Genomic DNA, 22,015 nt, shown 5'->3' with positions numbered 1-22,015 from the left:
TCCCGCGGAAACAATGCACATGAACATTGTTTTCAAAATTACCGTTTTTCTAATGTCAGAGCAATTTGGTTTCCCACCATCTTCAGAAACTACAGCTATTATATCTTGGAAACTACATTCTTACTCCTAGCTTGCATATATTCACTGTTTGCTAATTGGATGCACTTCGGTCATGTATGGTAATTGGACACAATTGCGGTGATGTTTGTTAGGTTCTGTTTGGTTGCACTTTTCCTTTGTTTTATCAACTATTTCTTACTTTTTTTACAACATTATATTTGTTTTACTCTTTCAATAAACTACACACAAACTTACACTTCATTTTATTATTTCAATTATATATCTCATTTTAAAATTATTTCTTATACACAACATCTACACACTACCCATATAAATAAGCTTCAATACAAAGAATTGTTCATTCATTCTCATATCTTACTTCAACTTTTTTTTATCCATGCTACTTCTAAACACTAAAATGTCAAATTTAAGGTTGATTGCCTACTTTTTCTATGAGTTTTTTTTATTCCTATTTCAAATACTAACCATTTTGCATACCATTATATAACAACTCTCTCCATTTTTTTCTTTGAATATATATATATATATATATATATATATATATATATATATATATCAATTCAATTATTTATCTTCAAATATTTAAATTTTTTCTTACTTTTTTGATTACATTATAAGAACAAATGCGCTTCAACAATAAGGTTAATTGTTTCTTGCTATACTATGTCATCCTTGAGCATAACAAACACACGAATGCAAGAAAAAGATAGAGAAAATTTTAAAATCACCAATGAAAACATGACACGTGTGATAATAACATGAGAAAGTCGTTGTATTTGGGCAGATAACGTTCATTTGGAAACAGAATAGCAAAGCGCGCTTTCACTTTCCTCATGGCTCACATCTGCCAATGTCTGAGTCGACTGTTAACCTTCCGGCAAGACTTCCCGGTAACCATTTCCGGCAACCACCGCAAAACCGGGCAACAGTTTGTGGTGGAAGTGGCATCACTAGCACACGGCCTTCTCCAGCTTGGAGTCTCACCCGGTGACGTTATCGCCATCTCTGCATACAACAGGTAGTACAGATTCTACTTATTTCTGCTAGTTCATTATCAATGAATTTACGAAAGGTGAATCAATTTGATTTTTCATTTCAGTGATTCGTATTTGGAATGGTTATTAGCCATTGCATTTGTTGGAGGAATTGCCGCTCCTTTGAACTATCGCTGGGTATGTAAATTTGCTGTACACATGATTGCCCTAATTTGTATTGTTTTTGTGGTTTGAAGCAATTTTCTACTTTTGAAGAGTTTTGAAGAGGCGAGGTTTGCAATGGCAGTAGTGAAGCCAGTGATGTTAGTGATTGATGAGAGTTGCTATTCATGGTACTTCAAATTCCAACAAACTGATATTCAATCTTTGAAGTGGCGTGTTTTGTTGGATTCTCCTTCTTCAGATTTTGCAAAGAAATGGAATGGTAGGAATATTTGTGTGTCTTCATTAATAATTAAATACGGTCTCTAACCACGAAAACGGCCGCGACAAAACAGTATCAGCATGTGCCGATATCGATACCGTTATCACCGTTTTTATATTAAAGAACAAATTGTGGTTAATTCACACCGCGACGACTTTAATCAGTGTCGCGACACCTGTACCAACCGAAATCGCGAAAGCCTTTACGCGACTGCGGCCGTTTTTTAAAACCTTATACTAAAGTACAATTTATGCATAAAAACTTTTATAAGCTTGAATAATCTTCTTAGCTTAATTGCTCTTGTTGTTTTGCAGTGTTGACTCCAGGAATACTTAAGAAGCATATTGTGAAACCTATAGAGTTTAATTACTCCTGGGCACCTGAAGGAGCTGTCATAATATGCTTTACTTCAGGTTCTTCATTCTCACTTGATTGCCTCAGAAAAACTTCTCACTTGGTTATTAAATCGAGATTCACATCATGTGTATTGATTGAGTTCAGTTTTGTATTAAATCGAGATATGACTTGCATGTATTGTAAGATACTGATAACTATGCAATAATGTACAATTTGCATGACTTTTTGATAATATTGTACATGCTAGTGTTCAAATATTAATCTAGGGAATACACTTCCAAATTGCTGAAATTGTTATATGCTTGACTCTTAGGAACTACTGGAAAGCCCAAGGGAGTGACAATAAGCCATGAAGCTTTGATCATACAGTCCCTAGCAAAGATTGCAATAGTTGGATATAGTGAAGATGATGTATGCCATTCACCATTACATCCAGTTTATGTTACTTATTGGTTTTGACAACTTACCATTATATCATAACATGATGAGGTTGTCAATATTAACTACTTAGATTCTACTTACTTGCATGTTACATTATAAACCAAGTTGAAACATTCAATCGTCTAATTGTTGTTTGAGCTCCGTTTTTTTTTTCTTTTTCCATTTGTTCTCTTACAGGTTTATCTTCATACTGCTCCATTATGTCACATTGGTGGCTTGTCATCCGCAATGGCCATGCTCATGGTTGGAGGTTGCCATGTATTCATGCCAAAGTTTGATGCTGAATTAGCTGTTGATGCCATAGAACAACATACTGTCACATCTTTTATCACAGTTCCTGCCATAATGGCCAGTTTGATTTCTATTGTTAGGTATGTTCTAGTTTCAAATAGTAACAATACTTTGTTCCTTTCTGAAACAAAAATGGTCATATGATACAGTATCTAAAAAAGATCAATTTATAAAATAGCCTATACTTAAATGCAGTTTTGGTCCTCTATTTTATTGCATTTGCGGTTGAAGTCCCCCTACTTTCAAATCCCTGATTATAGTCTTCCAATTTTTCAAATGACTAAATTTTTTCCCACCTATACATTTTAAGGCTCAACTTTGATTATGTGATGAGGGAGATGCTCAAGTGGTAACTCAGTTGGTGAAGTAACACAACCTAGGTGGATTCTTAACAACTAATTTCCAATTTATCAAAATATAATATACATTAATCTATATCACGAAAGCAACTAACTAAATTCGATATAAAATATTGTTCAGGAGAATTCTCATTTAATAGTCCATTTCCATGTCTTCGACTTATTTATCAAATAAGTGTCTCATTTGCTAAATCATAAAAAATCAACATCAAATGTAAAGATCTGGAAAATGTAAGACATTTTGAAATCGTTGAATCAAATTTGTAGATTTAAAAATGAGGGGACCAAAATTATAAATGAGACCAAATAAAGAGACTAAAATTGCGTTTAAGCTATTAAATTAATGCAAATGTGGTATTACAATCAGTTAATCTACCGCAAAGAAAATGTTACTTTACACATACAAGATTCATCACTTCTATCAAAAGGTTTCCTAGTTTAGACTAAACAGTAAATAAAAATCCTAAAGTAGTGTTTACTATTATATCAAGTCTTTATTTGATGTTTTGATTTTTTTAGGCACAAAGAAACATGGAAAGGTGGAGAACTTGTCAAAAAAATACTCAATGGGGGTGGAAGTCTCTCACTTGAGCTTATCAAAGACAGTAACATATTCTTCCATAAAGCTAAGCTTATTTCAGCTTATGGTGAGTCTTTCTTTACCCAATCTTGCCTAGAAGAAAGTTTTTTTTACTAAAGTATGTTTGGATTAGCTTATTTGAGTTTAACTACTGGTATTAGCACTTGTGAAATTGTTTGGAAGAGATTACGGATACAACTATTGACATGTCCATATGCTATTTTTAGCTTATTTTCATAAGCTTTATGGATTAGTTTATGAAAACAGCTTATAACATATATAAAAACAGTTCAACTTATTTATCTTTTTCTATAGAAATAGCTAACAATCTTCATTTATTAAAGGGATGACAGAGGCATGCTCTTCACTGACATTCTTGACGCTATATGATCCAATGCAAAAAACCACAAGCCGTCCTTTTCAAACATATGGTGAGGTAGAATCCAAACATCTCATTCACCAACCACAAGGTGTTTGTGTTGGCAAGGCTGCACCTCATGTAGAGCTGAAGATATGTACAGATTCTTCTGGTGACACTGGAAGAATTTTAACTAGAGGACCACATTTAATGGTCAGGTATTGGGATCAAACTCTCACAACCTCATCTAATCAGAGGAATGAAGTATGGCTTGACACAGGTGACATTGGATCCATGGACTGTCATGGTAATTTGTGGCTCCTTGGACGTACAAATGGTCGCATCAAGAGTGGCGGGGAGAATATTTACCCTGAAGAGGTAATAAACATGCACAACTACAAGGATTAATGTCTGAGTAAGACAATATAGACATGTGATACTGAAAGAACATAATGTTTTATTACAAAGTTCAATCCTTCAAAACAAAAGAGACACACCATACATTTCTAGGATTTAGATTCCTTGCATTTTGAAAATGCACATATTATTTGATCTCGAACACTCATTTGAGATCAGCTGGCTCACACTATACCTTCACTAAATTATCTTCAAATAATTTATACCTTTCATTTGAGATCAGATGACCAAGGCCAATTAGTGTGTAACACATTTTTAATGTCTGGCATCCGAATCACATTTCTTCTGAATGTGTTTAGGAGTTCATAATTTCTTCTTTTTCTTTTACCTTGTTAAGTGCTTATCTTGTCTTGGTTGGTTTAATGTTTTAGAAATGTGTGGACTTGTTATGTGTTTGTAGGTTGAGGCAATTCTACTAGTACACCCAGGGGTTGCAAATGTTGTTATTGTGGGAATTCCAGATGCTCGTTTCACAGAGCTGGTAGCAGCATGTATCCAACCTAGTGAAAATTGGCAATGGTTAGAGCATTCTACTTCAAATGAAGAGTATCACTTATCTAAAAAGAATCTCCAACAATACTGTTTGGAAAATAGTTTAAGCAGGTTTGTGTCCCAAATTTTACTCATGATTGTTAAGCTAGATTTTGATTGAATTAACTTTTAGTTTGCTAAAACTTTTGAATTAAAATAATTTTGTACCTTCTCCATTCCAAAATTCAATATATTTTTTTTAAATAACCACTTTTTTCAAATAAAATCCTAAAATAACCTATTATTCAAAATATTTACGAAAATAATGACATTTCATAAAGTATCTGTCAGTTGGACGGACGCATCTATTTTCCTAGTGAACAGAGGCGTCAATGGCCTGGGTGCATGCCTTCAATGAAGCCAATTGCACTGACGCATGCATACACTACATCATGTGTATGCGTCAATGCATGTGGCGTATGCTCTATGCAATTTTTTTTAATTTTATATTTTATACTTATAAATAATTAAATTAAATAAGTAAATAAACAATAATGATTAATATTATAATATAAAATTAAAATACATGACAAGAAAATCAATGACCCGCTCGATTGAAATGCCCCCTAGTTCTACATCCAGATGTGTTATCCTGTCTTCGAGGTCTCCCACGATTTTCCTGAGGTGTTTGGGGTCTTTGAGTGTTGACATGATGTAATAGTGGCTGATGTGAAGGCTCGGTTGAAGGTCCAGTGGTATTTTATAGATTTGTCATCATTTCTCCCCAATAGCTAGGGGATTGTCACCAATGGCGCTTCCGCAATTGAGTTCGGAGCCCATGTTGTCGTAGTTGGGTCGTTGTAGTTATGTGGTTTATGGACTGAATGATCGCCCAAATTGAGACATTGAATCGTTTTGAAAACGAAACAATGATTCTTGTGGTGTTCTAAAGTCAAACAATGATTGCGTGTTGTGGCAATGAGATGTTTGAGTGTTCATAAGTGGGGGGCTGCGATGGCATGACGTTGAATCGTATGAATCATCCGAGTTATAGACAATTGTGGTGGCTACGTATAATTGTTGGTGGTTAGGGTTTGATTCCTGATTTTTTAGTTTGGGTGTGTGGCATGAATTGGTTGTGAGGTTAGATGTATATGGTAGGGTGATGGTGTGAGGTTGTTCATTGGGTTTTGGTGGGTTGACATTGTTCTTGGGCAGGGATTTGTTGTTAGACGTTTGATGATGAAGTTGGATGGCATGGATCAATCAAATACCTTGCCTCAGACACAAACTGTGGCGTTGTAACCGATCTAAATCATGCCATATAATGTTGAGTTAGTCTAGCACCATGTATCACTGGTTTGTTTAAGATGTGTTGCCTTCGATTCCTCCAATGACGACATATCTCTTTTCCGAAGTCTCTCAAATCCGAATAATCTCACTGGCCATCGACTTTTTGTTGATGTCAATCTGCCAAAAACGTCCCAAACACGTCGGAGGTTCTGGAATTTGTTGTTGCATGCCGAACTACAGTTTTACACGGTCACTCTGGTGCATCTCCACAGTAGTGAACCGAATGATCGGTGTTTTTACTGTCCAAACTGCAACATCATCATGGTTAACCTGATGATTAAGATCCAGATACGGCCTTCAGATACTGTATAAGAATTTGACATGATTAGAGGATATGTAATTTGATAATTTTTTAAAATCAAAAGTATAGTTGTTTAATAGTAATACATCGTCTGGTCCAATGTAGTTGTGTCTTCACACAAAATGGCACCCAACAATTCCTTGCATATAGAGTTATCTTGGTTAACTCTACCATTTTCGGTCTTACCATCGATAGGTAGACCTAACAACACATAGACGTCCTCAAGTGTGACAGTACACTCACTGAAAGAAAGATGAAATGTGTAGTCAACTGAGTATGGGACTATGTTGAGTAGATTACCAAAATCGCATCTTCGAAGATATGGTTCTATCAAAGGATCGTGTGCTATATATTCATGTACACAACATCGAAATCTCTTTGGGTCCTAATAAAAGATAATTAAGAAATAAGTAAGAATAAGTAATAAACAATATCAACACTTTGTTAGAAAATAAGAATAAGTGATAAATAATATAGATAAAGTAATAACATACAAATGTCTCAATATTATTGATTGTTCCTCGATGTTCATCACCCATGATCAATAGAGACATATTGTTGCAGATAGGTTGAGCGTTGCAGAGAGGATGAGCGTTGCGGTATTTATAGATGAGAAAATAAGTTGAAAGTAAGTTGAGTGTAAGCTTGATGATAAGTTGCATTCACGGGAAAGTGTATTTTGTATGTGATGTATGTGAAAGCGCCATTGGTAAGGGCGCATGTCTTGTCTTTTATGCATGTGAGTATGCGTCATTGGTAAGGGCGCATGCCTTGTCTTTTTACATGCACATGAATATGCATCATTGGTAAGGGCACATGAGTGGCTTGGTGCATCTGAACACGCGCAATTAGTAAGGGCGCATGTCTTGTCTTGTTAGGGCAGGGGAATTTGTAGGGAATCGTGCAGGGCGCATGCCTTGTCTTGTTAGGACAGGTGAATCTTGCAAGAATCATGCAGACGCCATTGGTAAGGGGGCATGCCTTGTCTTGTCTTCTACATGCAAGAATCATGGCAGATTCTTAAAAAAGTTGATACGTGATTAGTGTACTTGTCTTGTCTTCTTCATGCATTGTCTTCACCATCTACCCTATTTAACTCCATGTTAATATGTGATCAATGCACTCACCATCAAACATTAAACTAGCATCTTAAAAAAAAACATCTTCATCACCACATTACATGATCAATACCCATACCGATGGCGAAATATTTGAGTGTCAATGGGAGTGGCGCCCTAGTATCCCTCCTAAGGGAGGCGCTAAGGGGAGTGGCGCCTTAGTATCCCTCCTAAAGGAGGCGCCAAGGGGAGTGGCGCCCTAGTATCCCTCCTAAGGGAGGGAGGCGCCAATAGGCATGGCACCTTAGTCTCCCTCCTAAGGGAGGCGCCAATAGGCATGGCGCCTTAGGCCCCTGTTATTTTATTTTATTATAAATTTTTTATAATTATAATTTTTTATAATATTTTTTGTTTTTAATATTTAAAAATTATTATTTAATACATGATAAATAAAAATAAAAATAAAATGACTTCATTAAATATATAATAATTGATTACATTAGAAAGACCAAAACCCTAATGACCCGCCCGATTATAACGTCCCCCGGTTCCACATCCCGATGCGTTAGGTTGTCTCTGAGGTCTCCCACGATTTTCTTGAGGTGTTTGTGGTCTTTGGATGCTGACCTGATCGAGCGATGGTTGGTTGGAAGGTCCGGCAGAGGTTCCAGCGGTATTTGACAGATGTGTCATCATTTGCTCCCAATATCCGGAGGGGCTGTGGCCAACGGCGCTTCCGTAATGGAGTTCGATGTCCATGTCATCGTAGTTAGAGCGTTGGGGTTGGGTGAATTGGGGACGATATAGTTGCCCAAATTGGGTCATTGAGTCGTTTTGAAAACGAAGCAATGGTTCTTGGGGCGTACTATAGTTAAACAGTGGTTGGGTGTTAAATGGTGGGGGGCTACGATGACGTGACCCATATGAATCATCTGTGCTATAGACGGTTGTGGTTGCGGGGTTTGGTTCTTGGTTTTGTGTTTGGGTGGGTGGTATGAATGGATTGCGACGTTGGATGGTTGACATGAACGGATTGCGATGTTGGGTGTGTGGTTGTTTTGTGTATGTGGTCGGTTGATGTTGTGTGGTTGGTTGTTGGGTGGTGAATTGATGTGGGACATACGATGACGAAGCAAGTTGGTGCGGATCCATCAAATACCACGGCTCAAATACGAATTGCTGAGTTGTTACAGACCTAAACAATGTCATATATTGTTGAGTCGGTCTTGCACCTTGGATGACTGGTTCATTCAGGATGTGTTGTCGTCGATTCCTCCATTGACGACACATGTCTTTTGCAAAGTCTCTGCAGTCAGAATAATCCCACTGTGCATCGACCCTTTTTTGATGCCAATTCCCCAAACACGTGGGAGATTCTGGAATATGTTGTAGCATTCCGAACTGCAGTTTGACCCGGTCACTTTGGTGCATTTCAACTGTAGTGAATCGGATAATCGGTGTCTTCGCTGTCCAAACTGCAGCATCGTCATGGTTCACATCATGATCCAGACCCAGATATGGCCTCCAAACAAACTGGAAAAAATACCAAATCGTTAGATGGAAAAAAATTTGAGAAGTATTTTTAGATTAACTATAATTTGGTAGGAGTATTACATCATCATGTTCAATGTGATCCAATAGATTTCGATAAACTACAATAGCGTGTTTCAGACACCTATTGTAGTTCATTCCCCTTACTGACCACCTAAGATAATAAAAAGAAGTGAAAAATATTATTGACTGTTAATTTAAATAATAGATATAATTAACTAAATGGTGAATGGTAAAGTGCTAGACTTACTTGGTTGCAAAGGGGAACACGAATGGACGCTCATTTTCTGGGGCGAGCGACGGCATCCTAGACCACCCCCAAGCTTGAAGCAAATAAGCACATGAAAAAAAAGTACAGGTATTCTTTTTTTAAGTTCTACACAATGCACTATATAGATGGGCCAACACAGTTAAACCCCAACTATAAGTGTTTACCTTATTGATGTTGCGTAATAAAGGTAAATACATTATATTCACAGAATTACCTGTACTTTCTGGAAACAAAAAGTTACCAAATAAAATCATAATATAACATCGAGCTTTTATTATTTTCTCATACTCGGTTGAATCTTCGGACAGTACTATACTGGCATAATATTGTTTAAGGTATTTTAAATTTATACCTTGCTCCCTTGCTTGACTGGATGTGTCTCCCTCAGTTTCGTCGTCTAACAAAGGGGCACCCAGTAATTCATTGCATATATTGTTTTCTTGGTTAACTTTCCCATTCACTGCCTTTCCATCTATACGAAGACCCAACAACATGTACACGTCCTCAAGTGTGACGGTACACTCACCAATCGGAAGGTGAAATGTGTGGGTCTCGGGTCTCCATCTCTCCAGCAAAGCCAGAATGAACTTGTAGTCCACCGAGTACGAAACAATGTTTTGGAGATTTCCAAATCCACATCCTCTAATATATGGTTCTATTAAAGGATCGTGGGTACATATTCATGTACACGACATCTAAACCGCTTCGGATCCTAATAACAAAAAAAAACGAAAATACAATTAGAAGAAGAAATACATTCTCAAGAAATATGTATTAGATGTAATCCAGAAATAGAAACTAAAAAGAAAGAGATTTCAAAGGTATAACACAAAGAGTTTTTTTTTACAAGTAATCCAAAAATAGTAACTAAAAGAGAGAGATAACATACAAATGCCGAGATATTCTCGATTGTGCCTCTGTGTTCATCACCCATAGTTAACAAATACATGATTCGATTTTGCAAAGCTTAAGTTTGTTAGATGAAAGAAATGTGGTAGAAGGAAAGAGTGTGATGAAGATGGTTTGATAATGTTGATATGGGAGAGTATTTATAGATGAATAAGTGAGTAGGTTTAGAAACCATAAAGAATGTGATTGGTTGCATGCAAAGGCAAGAAGAGACAAAAGAAGAGACAAGTGAATGTCAAAAGACAAAGACAAATGAATGACAAAAAAGTGAATGATAAAAGTAGCATGGAAGGAATCTAGTAGGCGCATGTGAAGAAATCACATGCAAGAGGAAGAGGAGCCATTACCTTTGGCGCCTACATGTAACTTTTCACATGCAAGGAAGAGGCGCCCTTCCTCTTGGCGCCTTAGTGTAAGGCATTAGGAAGGGGCGCCATCACTAGTGGCGCTTATGTTAAATTTTATGAAGAGGCGCCCAACCCTTTGGCGCCTATGTTACTTTATGGTGCCAAGGGAATGGGCGCCTATGTTTACTTTATGTTTAATCTTAGGGCACATTAGGGCACAGAGAACTCAGAGATTCTTTGATTCCCTGGGTATTGAGTATTCTTTTCACTCTTCCCTCTGTGTATTCTTTTCACACTTTTCTTTGCGTGCAAGTATAGTCAAGTCTGTACAGAGGGAAGAGTGAAAAGAATACTCAATACCCAGGGAATCAAAGAATCTCTGAGTTCTCTATGCCCTAATGTGCCCTAAGATTAAACATAAAGTAAACATAGGCGCCCATTCCCTTGGCACCATAAAGTAACATAGGCGCCAAAGGGTTGGGCGCCTCTTCACAAAATTTAACATAGGCGCCACTAGGGATGGCGCCCCTTCATAATGCCTTACACTAAGGCGCCAAGAGGAAGGGCGCCTCTTCCTTGCATGTGAAAAGTCACATGTAGGCGCCAAAGGTAATGGCTCCTCTTCCTCTTGCATGTGATTTCTTCATATGCGTCTACTAGATTCCTTCCATGCTACTTTTGTCATTCATTTGTCTTTGTCTTTTGTCATTCACTTGTCTCTTCTTGCCTTTGCATGCAACCAATCACATTCTTTACGGTTTCTAAACCTACTCACTTATTCATCTATAAATAGTCTCCCATATCAACATTATCAAACCATCTTCATCACACTCTTTCCTTCTACCACATTTCTTTCATCTAACAAACTTAAGCTTTGCAAAATCGAATCATGTCTTTGTTAACTATGGGCGATGAACACAGAGGCACAATCGAGAATATCTCGACATTTGTATGTAATCTCTCTCTTTTAGTTACTATTTTTGGATTACTTGTAAAAAAACTCTTTGTGTTATACCTTTGAAATCTCTTGCTTTTTAGTTTCTATTTCTGGATTACATCTAATACATATTTCTTGAGAATGTATTTCTTCTTCTAATTGTATTTTCGTTTTTTTTTTGTTATTAGGATCCGAAGCGGTTTAGATGTCGTGTACATGAATATGTACCCCACGATCCTTTAATAGAATCATATATTAGAGGATGTGGATTTGGAAATCTCTTAAACATTGTTTCGTACTCGGTGGACTACAAGTTCATTCTGGCTTTGTTGGAGAGGTGGAGACCCGAGACCCACACATTTCACCTTCCGATTGGTGAGTGTACCGTCACACTTGAGGACGTGTACATGTTGTTGGGTCTTCGTATAGATGGAAAGGCAGTGAATGGGAAAGTTAACCAAGACAACAATATATGCAATGAATTACTGGGTGCCCCTTTGTTAGACGACGAAACTGAGGGAGACACATCCAGTCAAGCAAGGTATAAATTTAAAATACCTTAAACAACATTATGCCAGTATAGTACTGTCCGAAGATTCAACCGAGTATGAGAAAATAATAAAAGCTCGGTGTTATATTATGATTTTATTTGGTAACTTTTTGTTTCCAGAAAGTACAGGTAATTATGTGAATATAATGTATTTACCTTTATTACGCAACATCAATAAGGTAAACACTTATAGTTGGGGTTCAACTGTGTTGGCCCATCTATATAGTGCATTGTGTAGAACTTAAAAAAAGAATACCTGTACTTTTTTTTCATGTGCTTATTTGCTTCAAGCTTGGGGGTGGTCTAGGATGCCGTCGCTCGCCCCAGAAAATGAGCGTCCATTCGTGTTCCTCTTTGCAACCAAGTAAGTCTAGCACTTTACCATTCACCATTTAGTTAATTATATCTATTATTTAAATTAACAGTCAATAATATTTTTCACTTCTTTTTATTATCTTAGGTGGTCAGTAAGGGGAATGAACTACAATAGGTGTCTGAAACACGCTATTGTAGTCTATCGAAATCTATTGGATCACATTGAACATGATGATGTAATACTCCTACCAAACTATAGTTAATCTAAAAATACTTCTCAAATTTTTTTCCATCTAACGATTTGGTATTTTTTTCGAGTTTGTTTGGAGGCCATATCTGAGTCTGGATCATGATGTGAACCATGACGATGCTGCAATTTGGACAGCGAAGACACCGATTATCTGATTCACTACAGTTGAAATGCACCAAAGTGACCGGGTCAAACTGCAGTTTGGAATGCTACAACATATTCCAGAATCTCCCACGTGTTTGGGGAATTGGCATCAAAAAAGGGTCGATGCACAGTGGGATTATTCTGACTGCAGAGACTTTGCAAAAGACATGTGTCGTCAATGGAGGAATCGACGACAACACATCCTGAATGAACCAGTCATCCAAGGTGCAAGACCGACTCAACAATATATGACATGGTTTAGGTCTGTAACAACTCAGCAATTCGTATCTGAGCCGTGGTATTTGATGGATCCGCACCAACTTGCTTCGTCATCGTATGTCCCACATCAATTCACCACCCAACAACCAACCACACAACATCAACCGACCACATACACAAAACAACCACACACCCAACATCGCAATCCGTTCATGTCAACCATCCAACGTCGCAATCCATTCATACCACCCACCCAAACACAAAACCAAGAACCAAACCCCGCAACCACAACCGTCTATAGCACAAATGATTCATATGGGTCACGTCATCGTAGCCCCCCACCATTTAACACCCAACCACTGTTTAACTATAGTACGCCCCAAGAACCATTGCTTCGTTTTCAAAACGACTCAATGACCCAATTTGTGCAACTATACCGTCCCCAATTCACCCAACCCCAACGCCTTAACTACGATGACATGGACATCGAACTCCATTACGGAAGCGCCGTTGGCCACAGCCCCTCCGGATATTGGGAGCAAATGATGACACATCTGTCAAATACCGCCGGACCTTCCAACCAGCCATCGCTCGATCAGGTCAGCATCCAAAGACCACAAACACCTTAAGAAAATTGTGGGAGACCTCGGAGACAACCTAACACACCGGGACGTGGAACCGGGGGACGTTATAATCGGGCGGGTCATTAGGGTTTTGGTCTTTCTAATGTAATCAAGTATTATATATTTAATGAAGTCATTTTATTTTTATTTATATTTATTATGTATTAAATAATAAATTTTAAATATTAAAAACAAAAAATATTATAAAAAATTATAATTAAAATAAATAAATAAATAACAGGGGCCTAAGGCGCCATGCCTATTGGCGCCTCCCTTAGGAGGGAGACTAAGGCGCCATGCCTATTGGCGCCTCCCTTAGGAGGGAGACTAGGGCGCCACTCCCCTTGACGCCTCCTTTAGGAGGCCCAAGCAGGCGCCAATTGCATTGACTCCTCCTTTAGGAGCCTAATGCATTGGCGCCAATACGTCTGGCGCCTGCCCTAAAATATTAAGGGATGCGCCAACTCCCCCGGCGCATCCTTTCTCAAACATGGTTATTTTAGAAATTTTTCTGAAAACTTGATTATTTTCGTATTTAATTTGAAAAAGATGGTTATTTTTAAAAAAAAATCTAAAAAAAGTGATTATTTTTAAATAAAAAAAATCCCAAAATGGTATAAGATTTTTATAGACATACTAAAGAACTCATAGATGCATGTTGCAGGATTCTTTTTTAAAAATATTCCTCTTTCCTAAAGTAATTTTTGATAAATTTATTCAAAGAAGTATTTGTACTTTGTGGGAGTAAAAATCTAGGCATGCAATGGTGGTTTAAGGATACACATCTTTTTTTCTCCTTTCAGGTTTAAGATACCAAAGATATTTATTGAATGGAAGAAGCCTTTTCCAGTCACTACCACAGGAAAAATAAGAAGAGATCAAGTTCGAAAGGAGGTTGTCTCTGAGCTACAATCTTTGCATAGTAATCTTTGAAGGAAGTTTCTTTTCTCATCATCTTAAGGCCTTAGCACCCCTATTTGCTCTCGGTTGATAACGCAATTGAGGACATACATTTTTGTGTAAAATCTTGTAATTGCATATTATCATTTTAATATATATATATATATATATATATATATATATATATATATATATATTTAATTAAATGTAGTATATTAGAATATCAAAACAAAATAATCGTGATATAAAAATAAAATCTTCATAAATTGAATGAAATAGAAATAGGGAAGACCTCTCCTATTATGATTGAAGTCATCTCTAGTAATAATAGAGGGAATTTGATTCCAGCAAGCATAAAAAGCGATGTTAAAATTACGATAGACAACTTGGTCAGCACAATAATTTTCTTATATATAAGTGAGAAATTATAAAAGTCATATTAGTACAAACATAATTGCAGCAAAGATAACAGACTTACCTTAGGGAAGCATCTAATATTGAGATCTCCTGAGTTGGTATGCTTCCCTATGAGTTGGTCATGTTTGGCTACCAAGATAATTGTTATATTTTGGACCCATTAAGGCAACAAAGGATAAGAGTCCAAAATTAATTTAGGAAAGCTCAACTGATTGTTGAAGATGAAATCTTGAGCCTTGGCTTTTAAGAACTGGTGCACATTAGAAGGGATATGCAATTATTAGTTAGGGGTTCTCCATACCAGGAGTCATTTGAGAAATTAATTAATTCTACATTTCCAAACACCAAAGTTTTGTGATCCAGAATTTCCTGGTGTTTCCTTTTAATACCAATCCATGTGCTAGAGTAAATGTGGTAATAGATTGGTTTATGATGCCTAATCACTCCACTTCTAAGAAATTCCCATTTATGTTTGATTGAAGAACATCCCAACATAGCTTAAGAGATGTTTCTTCTTTGAAACTTCTAATAGATGTAATGTCAAGGCTTCATTTGTCCTTTGTAGGCATGGTAATATAATCCGTATCTACGAGTATTCACCCGAACTCGCTCCGAAGTTGACGGGAAAAATCCGTTTTGACTGGGTTTAGGTTAGAGTTTGAGTTTTCTCCGATTATAAAATATGATGACAGGTCGGGTAATGGGGACATTAACACTCACCCCGAATCCGCCCCGCTCACTTTATTATGTATATTATTATTTAGTTTTTATAATTTAGAATATTAAATATGTAGCCAATATTTTTATATTTTGATTTGTATTTATTATTTAAAACATTTGAAATATATGTATGCAAGTTTTTTATATTATTTTATTTTATTATTTGTAATGTAATTTGAGATTTTTTTTATCCAAATAACCCTATTTTAAAAATAAAAAATTAAAATAACCCATTTTTCAGATTATTTTTCAAAATACCCCACTTTGAAGAGGAAGCGCCACATGAATTGACACCAATTGGATTGGCTAGTGCACCTAGTGTTGCCAATCCAATTGGCGCCTGTGTGTTAAGTTTTAAAGGAGGCGCCAATTGGTCTGGCACCTGTGTGTGTTTCGTAATTTTTTTTGAAAAACATTGTACATTTTAGATAAAGTCAAAATCTGACCAATTCATATTAATATTAATACGCATTTACACAAAAAAGACTAATGTCGATGACCAGGATCACATAACCGACCTCCGGTCCCACATCCCCTAGCTACCCGAACTCGTGGCCCTAACCCACGTTGATGATTCACTCCAGGTGTTTAAGTATCTGAGGACCCAAGAACATCACCACCAACTGCATGAGATTGCCTGAGATAGTCAGACAAATCAGCGTAGTCTTGCGTATACATCGAAGGGGTACCGCCATAGCTGAGTTCATGACCCATGCCAGAGTAGTTGGGTTGTGTCTGAGTTGTTGAAGGGCGGTCAGGACGATTGAAGAGAGACATTGGTGTGAATGATGCATCGAGGAAAGGTTGAAATGATTGTTGTGGTGTTTGGTAGACATATGGTTGTTGAAGGTTTTGGTTTTGAGATGTTTGAGCTTCTTGGCTATAGTAAGATGATGGACGGTTGGTGTTAAATGATCGCTGAGTGTTTTGGATAAGACGACTATGATAGGGTGATGTGTTAGGTGCATATTGATGTTGGGTGTCTTGATGATGATCTACTTGTTGGTGGTGGTATGGGGTATGCTCTTGGTATTGTGGTTGTGTGTTTGGCATGTTAGGGTTATAGGTTTGTGTGTTTGTGGATCAGAAATTTTGATGGATAAGGGGTTGTGAGTAGCCGGTCTGACAATGTTGTTGGGGGTTAGATGTTGAGCCTTCTGGTGTGTAAGTTGTCTGGCGTGAGTGTTAGATACGCAAAAGTGCTTATTTGAGCCATCAATTAAGGGTATCTTTCACTCTATTTCCTTGCTAAATTGTCAAAATCACCTTTGTTTTTGTTGAAATGCATTACATTGATAAACAAGCTTGGTGCCTTTGATTTGTGTGTTATTGTGCAGGAAAAAGGCATGAACTAATTGAAAATGAAGACACAAGAAAATTGGCAAAGGAACCAATGAATACAAGCATTCATCAACCTGCTCGCTAGGCGAGCTGCTAGCGAAAAGCTCCAGTAAAATGTCAATAAATTCGCTAGGCGAGCTGCTATCGAGTTCGTTCAGTTTTTGTGAAAAGCGCAGCCAGCACTCACTCGCTAGGCGAGGCTCTAGCGAGTCCCCAGCGAGCATTCCAGTAGCAAAACCTCTCAACCTCGCTGGGGAGAAGGTCGAGGCGTGTCCTTCGCTAGGCGAAGGTGTGTTCGCTAGGCGAACATGACAGTTTGAGTTAGTCTGTTTTCTCTGGGCACAGGTGCCTTTTGTGCCACAGTTAGACCCTCGCTAGGCGAGCCATTCTGCTCGCCTAGCGAGCATGACAGCCCAGTACTACTCTATAAGTAGCAGGTGCCACTTTTGAGCACCATACCTAGTTTTTACAGCATTTTTCCACTTTTGTACTTTCTTAGAGATATTTTTACAGCATTGTTCTTGGGAGCTTTTATGCCCTAGATTTCATTTCTCTTCATCTTGTAACCATCTTCCACAAAAAGAAGGTGGATTCCCATCCAATATCGATTATCCGACTTGGATGTTGATCAACCTTCTTCCGAAACTTGCCGACCAAGCTACCATGAAAATGAGTAGCTAAGTCCTCCATTTGTCAAGGTTAGATGTAGGTGATTACTAGCTTTGTGTGTAAATGTAAGGATCTTCATGTGTAAACTCTTTAATGGTGAATATATGATGAAAACTTTGTTTCTATTTAAAACTCTTTGTGTTGGTTTATGATCGAGAGATGTTTACCAACTCTTAACCTAGGTTTTCATCCAATCTTGTTTGTTAGCTAGAGATAGTAATGAATGATTTTGTTCACTATAAGGTTGAACCAAAAAGTTGTCATTTTGATAGATTGTGTTCGAGAGAAACAATGGATCAAAATGGGAAAACTCACAATGTGTGTTCGAGAGAAACATATTGGGAGGACTTTGTGAAATGATTTATCATCTAAAGGAGTTTATAAGATTGTTGACCGAACAAATACATGCAAAGTGATCATCGAACCCTAACTTTGGCAATATTTCTCATTTATTCAAACCAAAACTTTTACCGCAATTTATTACCTTTTTATGCAAGATAACGTGACAACCAACCAAAACCTTATTGTTACATTGAGTTAGAATTAATACAACCATCGAACGGCGATGATATCTTACAATCCCTGTGGATACGATAACAAAAACCCGACACGTAAATTTACAATTAACAAAATGGCGCCGTTGCCGGGGATTGTAAATTGATATTGCGAGCATCGCAATGGTTGTTTAAGTTTTAGCTTGTGAATTTTTGACTTGTGCTTGTAATCTGTTTGGTTTAGTGTGCAGCTTACGTTTTATGCGAGGGCAAATCCCTGTGGACGAACTTCTTTTTGATCCTGAGATCGAGAGAACCGCAAGGAGGCTCAATAGCAAAACGAGACGTAGGAGGCAACAGGCTAGACAACGCCAAGAGCAAGGAGAAAGTTCTTCGACCATAAATCCACCACCATTCATACCAAACATGGAGCAACCACCACCACCACCTATTTCTACTCCATGCATAAACAGTCCAAGGAACACCGCTCAGTTTGCCAACCACACCGGAAGGCAAGCTGAGATGAAAACGGGAACTCTAAATCTTTTATATGGAAGTCCATTCACCGGAATGGACCATGAAGACCCATTTGCTTTTCTCACAAAATTTTATGAGATAGCATTGGCTGCCGGAGGGGATCAGGCTCAGAAGCTTCCGTTGTTCAGACGATTATTCCCCCACGCTTTGCTCGGTAAAGCAAAGGATTGGTACCTAGATCAAACACCAGCCGTAATGACAGACTGGAACGTGTTAGAAGAGAAATTCATCGAAAGATTTTTCTCCCATAACCGATTCATGGAATCCAAGACGGCCATCTCGGTGTTTTCACAAGGAACCAGTGAATCATTAAATGAAGCGTGGGAAAGATTCAAGTCCATGCTTCGGAAATGTAAAGGGCATGGATTTGATGAATTGACTCAAATCCATATCTTCAAAAATGGACTTCAACCAAACTGCAAAACGTTGTTGGATGCTACCTCGGGTGGCTCTTTATTGTCAAAAAGTGCCGAAGAAGCCACAAACATTATAAATCGAATGGCTTTAAATGATCTTCAGAGTCAAAGTCGAGGCAACTCTTTGAAGAAGCCGGGAGTGCTTGAGCTAGGGACGAACGATGCCATCCTTGCCCAAAACAAGCTCATCTCACAACAAGTGGAACTCTTAACGCAACAAATCAAAGAGTTAAGAGAACCGTCAAAAGCTAAACAAATAGCTTGTTGTGAACTTTGTAAAGGTGAACATGACACCGGATTTTGCCCACCTCCCGGTTTTGAAGAAGTAAACTACATGGCAAACCAAAGGGACTACCAACCGAGACCACAACAACAACAACAACCTTATCAACCAAACCCTCAAAATCAACAACAACATTTCCAAGGGAACCAAGGGTTCCAACCTAGAAGTAACTATTACCAAAACCAAGGTTATGGAGGTGGTTCTTCTAGCCGTCAAAACCCTCCTCAAAATCCTTATATACCTCAACAACCGCCGGTCGTAACTTCGAAGTTGGAAGAGACATTGACGCAATTCATGCAAATGTCAATGGCAAATCAAAAAAGCAACGACGCAGCTATAAAAAATCTCGAGACTCAAGTTGGGCAACTTGCTAAGCAACTCGCGGAACAACAAACCGGTCCTTCCTTTTCGGCAAACACGCAACCAAATCCTAAGGAGTATTGTAAGGCGATCACAACGAGAAGTGGGAGGGAGTTGATGAGTGAGAATAAAAAAAGAGTTGAGAGACAAAATGAGGAGGAAATAGTTGAGAAAAATATTGATGGTGAAGTGGGGGAGTGGAGTGAAAAGGAAGAAGTTGAACAGACCAAAACGAATGGTGAAGTTGAAAAGAAAAAAAGTGTGGAGATTGAGAAAAATACAAGTGATGAAGTAGTGGTGAGCCAGTGAAAAAACCTAGATGGAGGAGTTCGAGAATTGCAAAAGGAAAGGAGGTAGTGAGCGCTACTCCAATCCAAAACCTTCCTTATCCTCATGCTCCGTCCAAAAGGGAGAATGAACGGCATTACGCCCGGTTCATGGGTATTTTTAAACAATTGCAAATCAACATTCCGTTTGCCGAAGCCTTTGAGCAAATGCCCAAGTATGCCAAATTCATGAAGGACATACTTACAAAAAAACGGAGGCACACGGAACCTGAGACAATCTTGCTTGATGCACGATGTAGTGCCATCATTCAAAAAACCCTCCCAAGGAAGGAATCCGATCCGGGACGAGTCGCTCTACCGGTAACCATCGGAGACACCTACATGGGTAATGGCTTGATTGATTTGGGATCTAGCATCAATTTAATTCCACTGTCCATTATCAAAAGATTGGGAAATGTTGATATCAAACCTGCGAAGATGACTTTGCAACTTGCTGATAAATCTACCACTGCACCATATGGAGTGGCTCAAGACATGTTAGTCAAAGTTGATAAATTCTTCTTCCCGGTTGATTTTATTATTATTGATATGGAAGAGGATGATGATGCTCCGCTCATCTTGGGCCGACCATTCATGAAAACCGCGCGCATGATGATAGACGTAGATAACGGTTTGATGAAGGTAAGGGTCCAAAATGAAGAGGTAGCCTTCCATCTGTTTGAAGCCAAAAAGCATCTCAATGATAAACATGATTCTTTCCGAATCGATGCCACAGAGGAGAAGCTAATGGAGGTCGCAAACCAGTTCCATATTTCTAATCCTTCTGAAAGACCTCTTATCGGAGTCTACCAACTTTCGACCAAAACTAAAGAAAACAAAATGGAAGCATGGTTGAATGAATTAGAAGCTTGTGGAGAACTTGTCTATCATAAAGAGACAAGGGAAGGCGTGGATATGACCAATATAGTGGAGGAGCCGAAACTAGAGCCACATTTGAAATATGTGTACCTTGATGATAACTGTGCTAAACCCGTTATCATTAGCAATAATTTGTCTACAAACGAAGAGAATCAATTGATGCGGGTGCTAAAAAAGAAGGAGGTTGTCAAATTAGTGGAGGCCGGGATGAATTGTTCTATTGCAGATGGTGAATGGGTGAGCGTTGTGCAAATAGTTCCGAAAAAGGGTGGTATTAGATTTTATCGAAGGTTCATCAAGAACCTCGTGAAGACAACAAAGCCCTTGAGAAAGTTGCTCAACAAAATGGATCCCGGTAGCTCAAACAACAAAGTGGATCGCGGAAGCTGCACAATTCCGCTTGATGCTCCTCTATGAGCATCACACCGTCGAGCTTAGCCGACGTTAAACAAGCGCTAGTTGGGAGGCACCCCAACATTGTAAGTATTTACTGTTTTTTGTGTTGTGTTGTGTTGGGTTTCTTTGTGTTTAAACCATGTTGTATGAACATGAATTGTTGCCTTTGAAAAGGCAATTGCTGTCATGCTCGCTTGCTGTTCGCTAGGCGAGGCAGTAGCGAGCTGATTCGCTAGCTGCTCGCTAGGCGAAGCAGCAGCGAGCGCTGCATGACAGCACTTATTTAAAAACTCAGCAGGGGACTCATTTTTACCCTAACACAACTTTGCTGTCTTGCAACCCTGCTGAGAACATTTTTTACAGAGCTCTCCACACTCTCTCATTTGCATCTCTCTCACCAACACTCTCTCTTATCGGTCGATTGCAAACTCTACTCACTTCACATTTCCAAATCCGTGTAACTAAGGTTTGCCCTACTACATTTTTCTTTTTGTTTGAACTCTAAATTTCCAATTTGAATTGCAATTAGTATGAGTGGAGTATGGGAAACATTAGGTTTGCATGTGGTAATTTAGGTTTTGCAAATTGGGATTTTAGGTTTTAGAATTGGGGATTTTAGGTTTTGAATGCAAATATGTAATCCCCAATAGCATAGAACGGTTATTTACTTGATAT

The 22,015-nt window shown here is 38.2% G+C and overlaps 1 protein-coding gene across 4 annotated transcripts; it reads left to right on the top strand.

The window, feature by feature from the left end:
- The first annotated feature begins 363 nt into the window (after positions 1-363).
- LOC127075372 (2-succinylbenzoate--CoA ligase, chloroplastic/peroxisomal) lies at positions 364-17,584 on the top strand. 4 transcript variants are annotated; one of them, XM_051016853.1, is made up of 11 exons: positions 364-492; positions 866-1,099; positions 1,181-1,253; positions 1,332-1,500; positions 1,815-1,913; positions 2,171-2,268; positions 2,476-2,669; positions 3,468-3,595; positions 3,873-4,264; positions 4,704-4,906; positions 14,406-14,813. In XM_051016853.1, the coding sequence occupies exons 2-11, from the start codon at positions 915-917 to the stop codon at positions 14,533-14,535; spliced, it is 1,671 nt and encodes a 556-aa protein (XP_050872810.1). In that variant the 5' UTR covers positions 364-492; positions 866-914; the 3' UTR covers positions 14,536-14,813. The 4 variants fall into 4 exon arrangements, with proteins under 4 accessions (XP_050872810.1, XP_050872813.1, XP_050872817.1 ...); XM_051016856.1 differs by lacking the exons at positions 364-492; positions 14,406-14,813 and adding an exon at positions 12,512-13,700 and having other exon boundaries at positions 749-1,099; XM_051016860.1 differs by lacking the exons at positions 364-492; positions 14,406-14,813 and adding an exon at positions 11,690-12,021 and having other exon boundaries at positions 750-1,099.
- Positions 17,585-22,015: the final 4,431 nt, after the last annotated feature.

The sequence above is a fragment of the Lathyrus oleraceus genome, chromosome 1 (assembly GCF_024323335.1).
Source record: "Lathyrus oleraceus cultivar Zhongwan6 chromosome 1, CAAS_Psat_ZW6_1.0, whole genome shotgun sequence".
Classification (NCBI taxonomy): Eukaryota; Viridiplantae; Streptophyta; class Magnoliopsida; order Fabales; family Fabaceae; genus Lathyrus; species Lathyrus oleraceus.
Note: the sequence above shows the minus strand (reverse complement) of the source record. Positions and strands in the feature narration are given on the sequence as shown.

Bases quoted from the DNA above. Each gene is read 5' to 3' on its own strand.
- LOC127075372 (XM_051016853.1), top strand. From the start codon at position 915: ATGGCTCACATCTGCCAATGTCTGAGTCGACTGTTAACCTTCCGGCAA. The intron at 2,670-3,467 runs GTATGTTCTAGT...TGATTTTTTTAG, and splicing joins AGTTTGATTTCTATTGTTAG to GCACAAAGAAACATGGAAAG. The intron at 3,596-3,872 runs GTGAGTCTTTCT...CATTTATTAAAG, and splicing joins TAAGCTTATTTCAGCTTATG to GGATGACAGAGGCATGCTCT.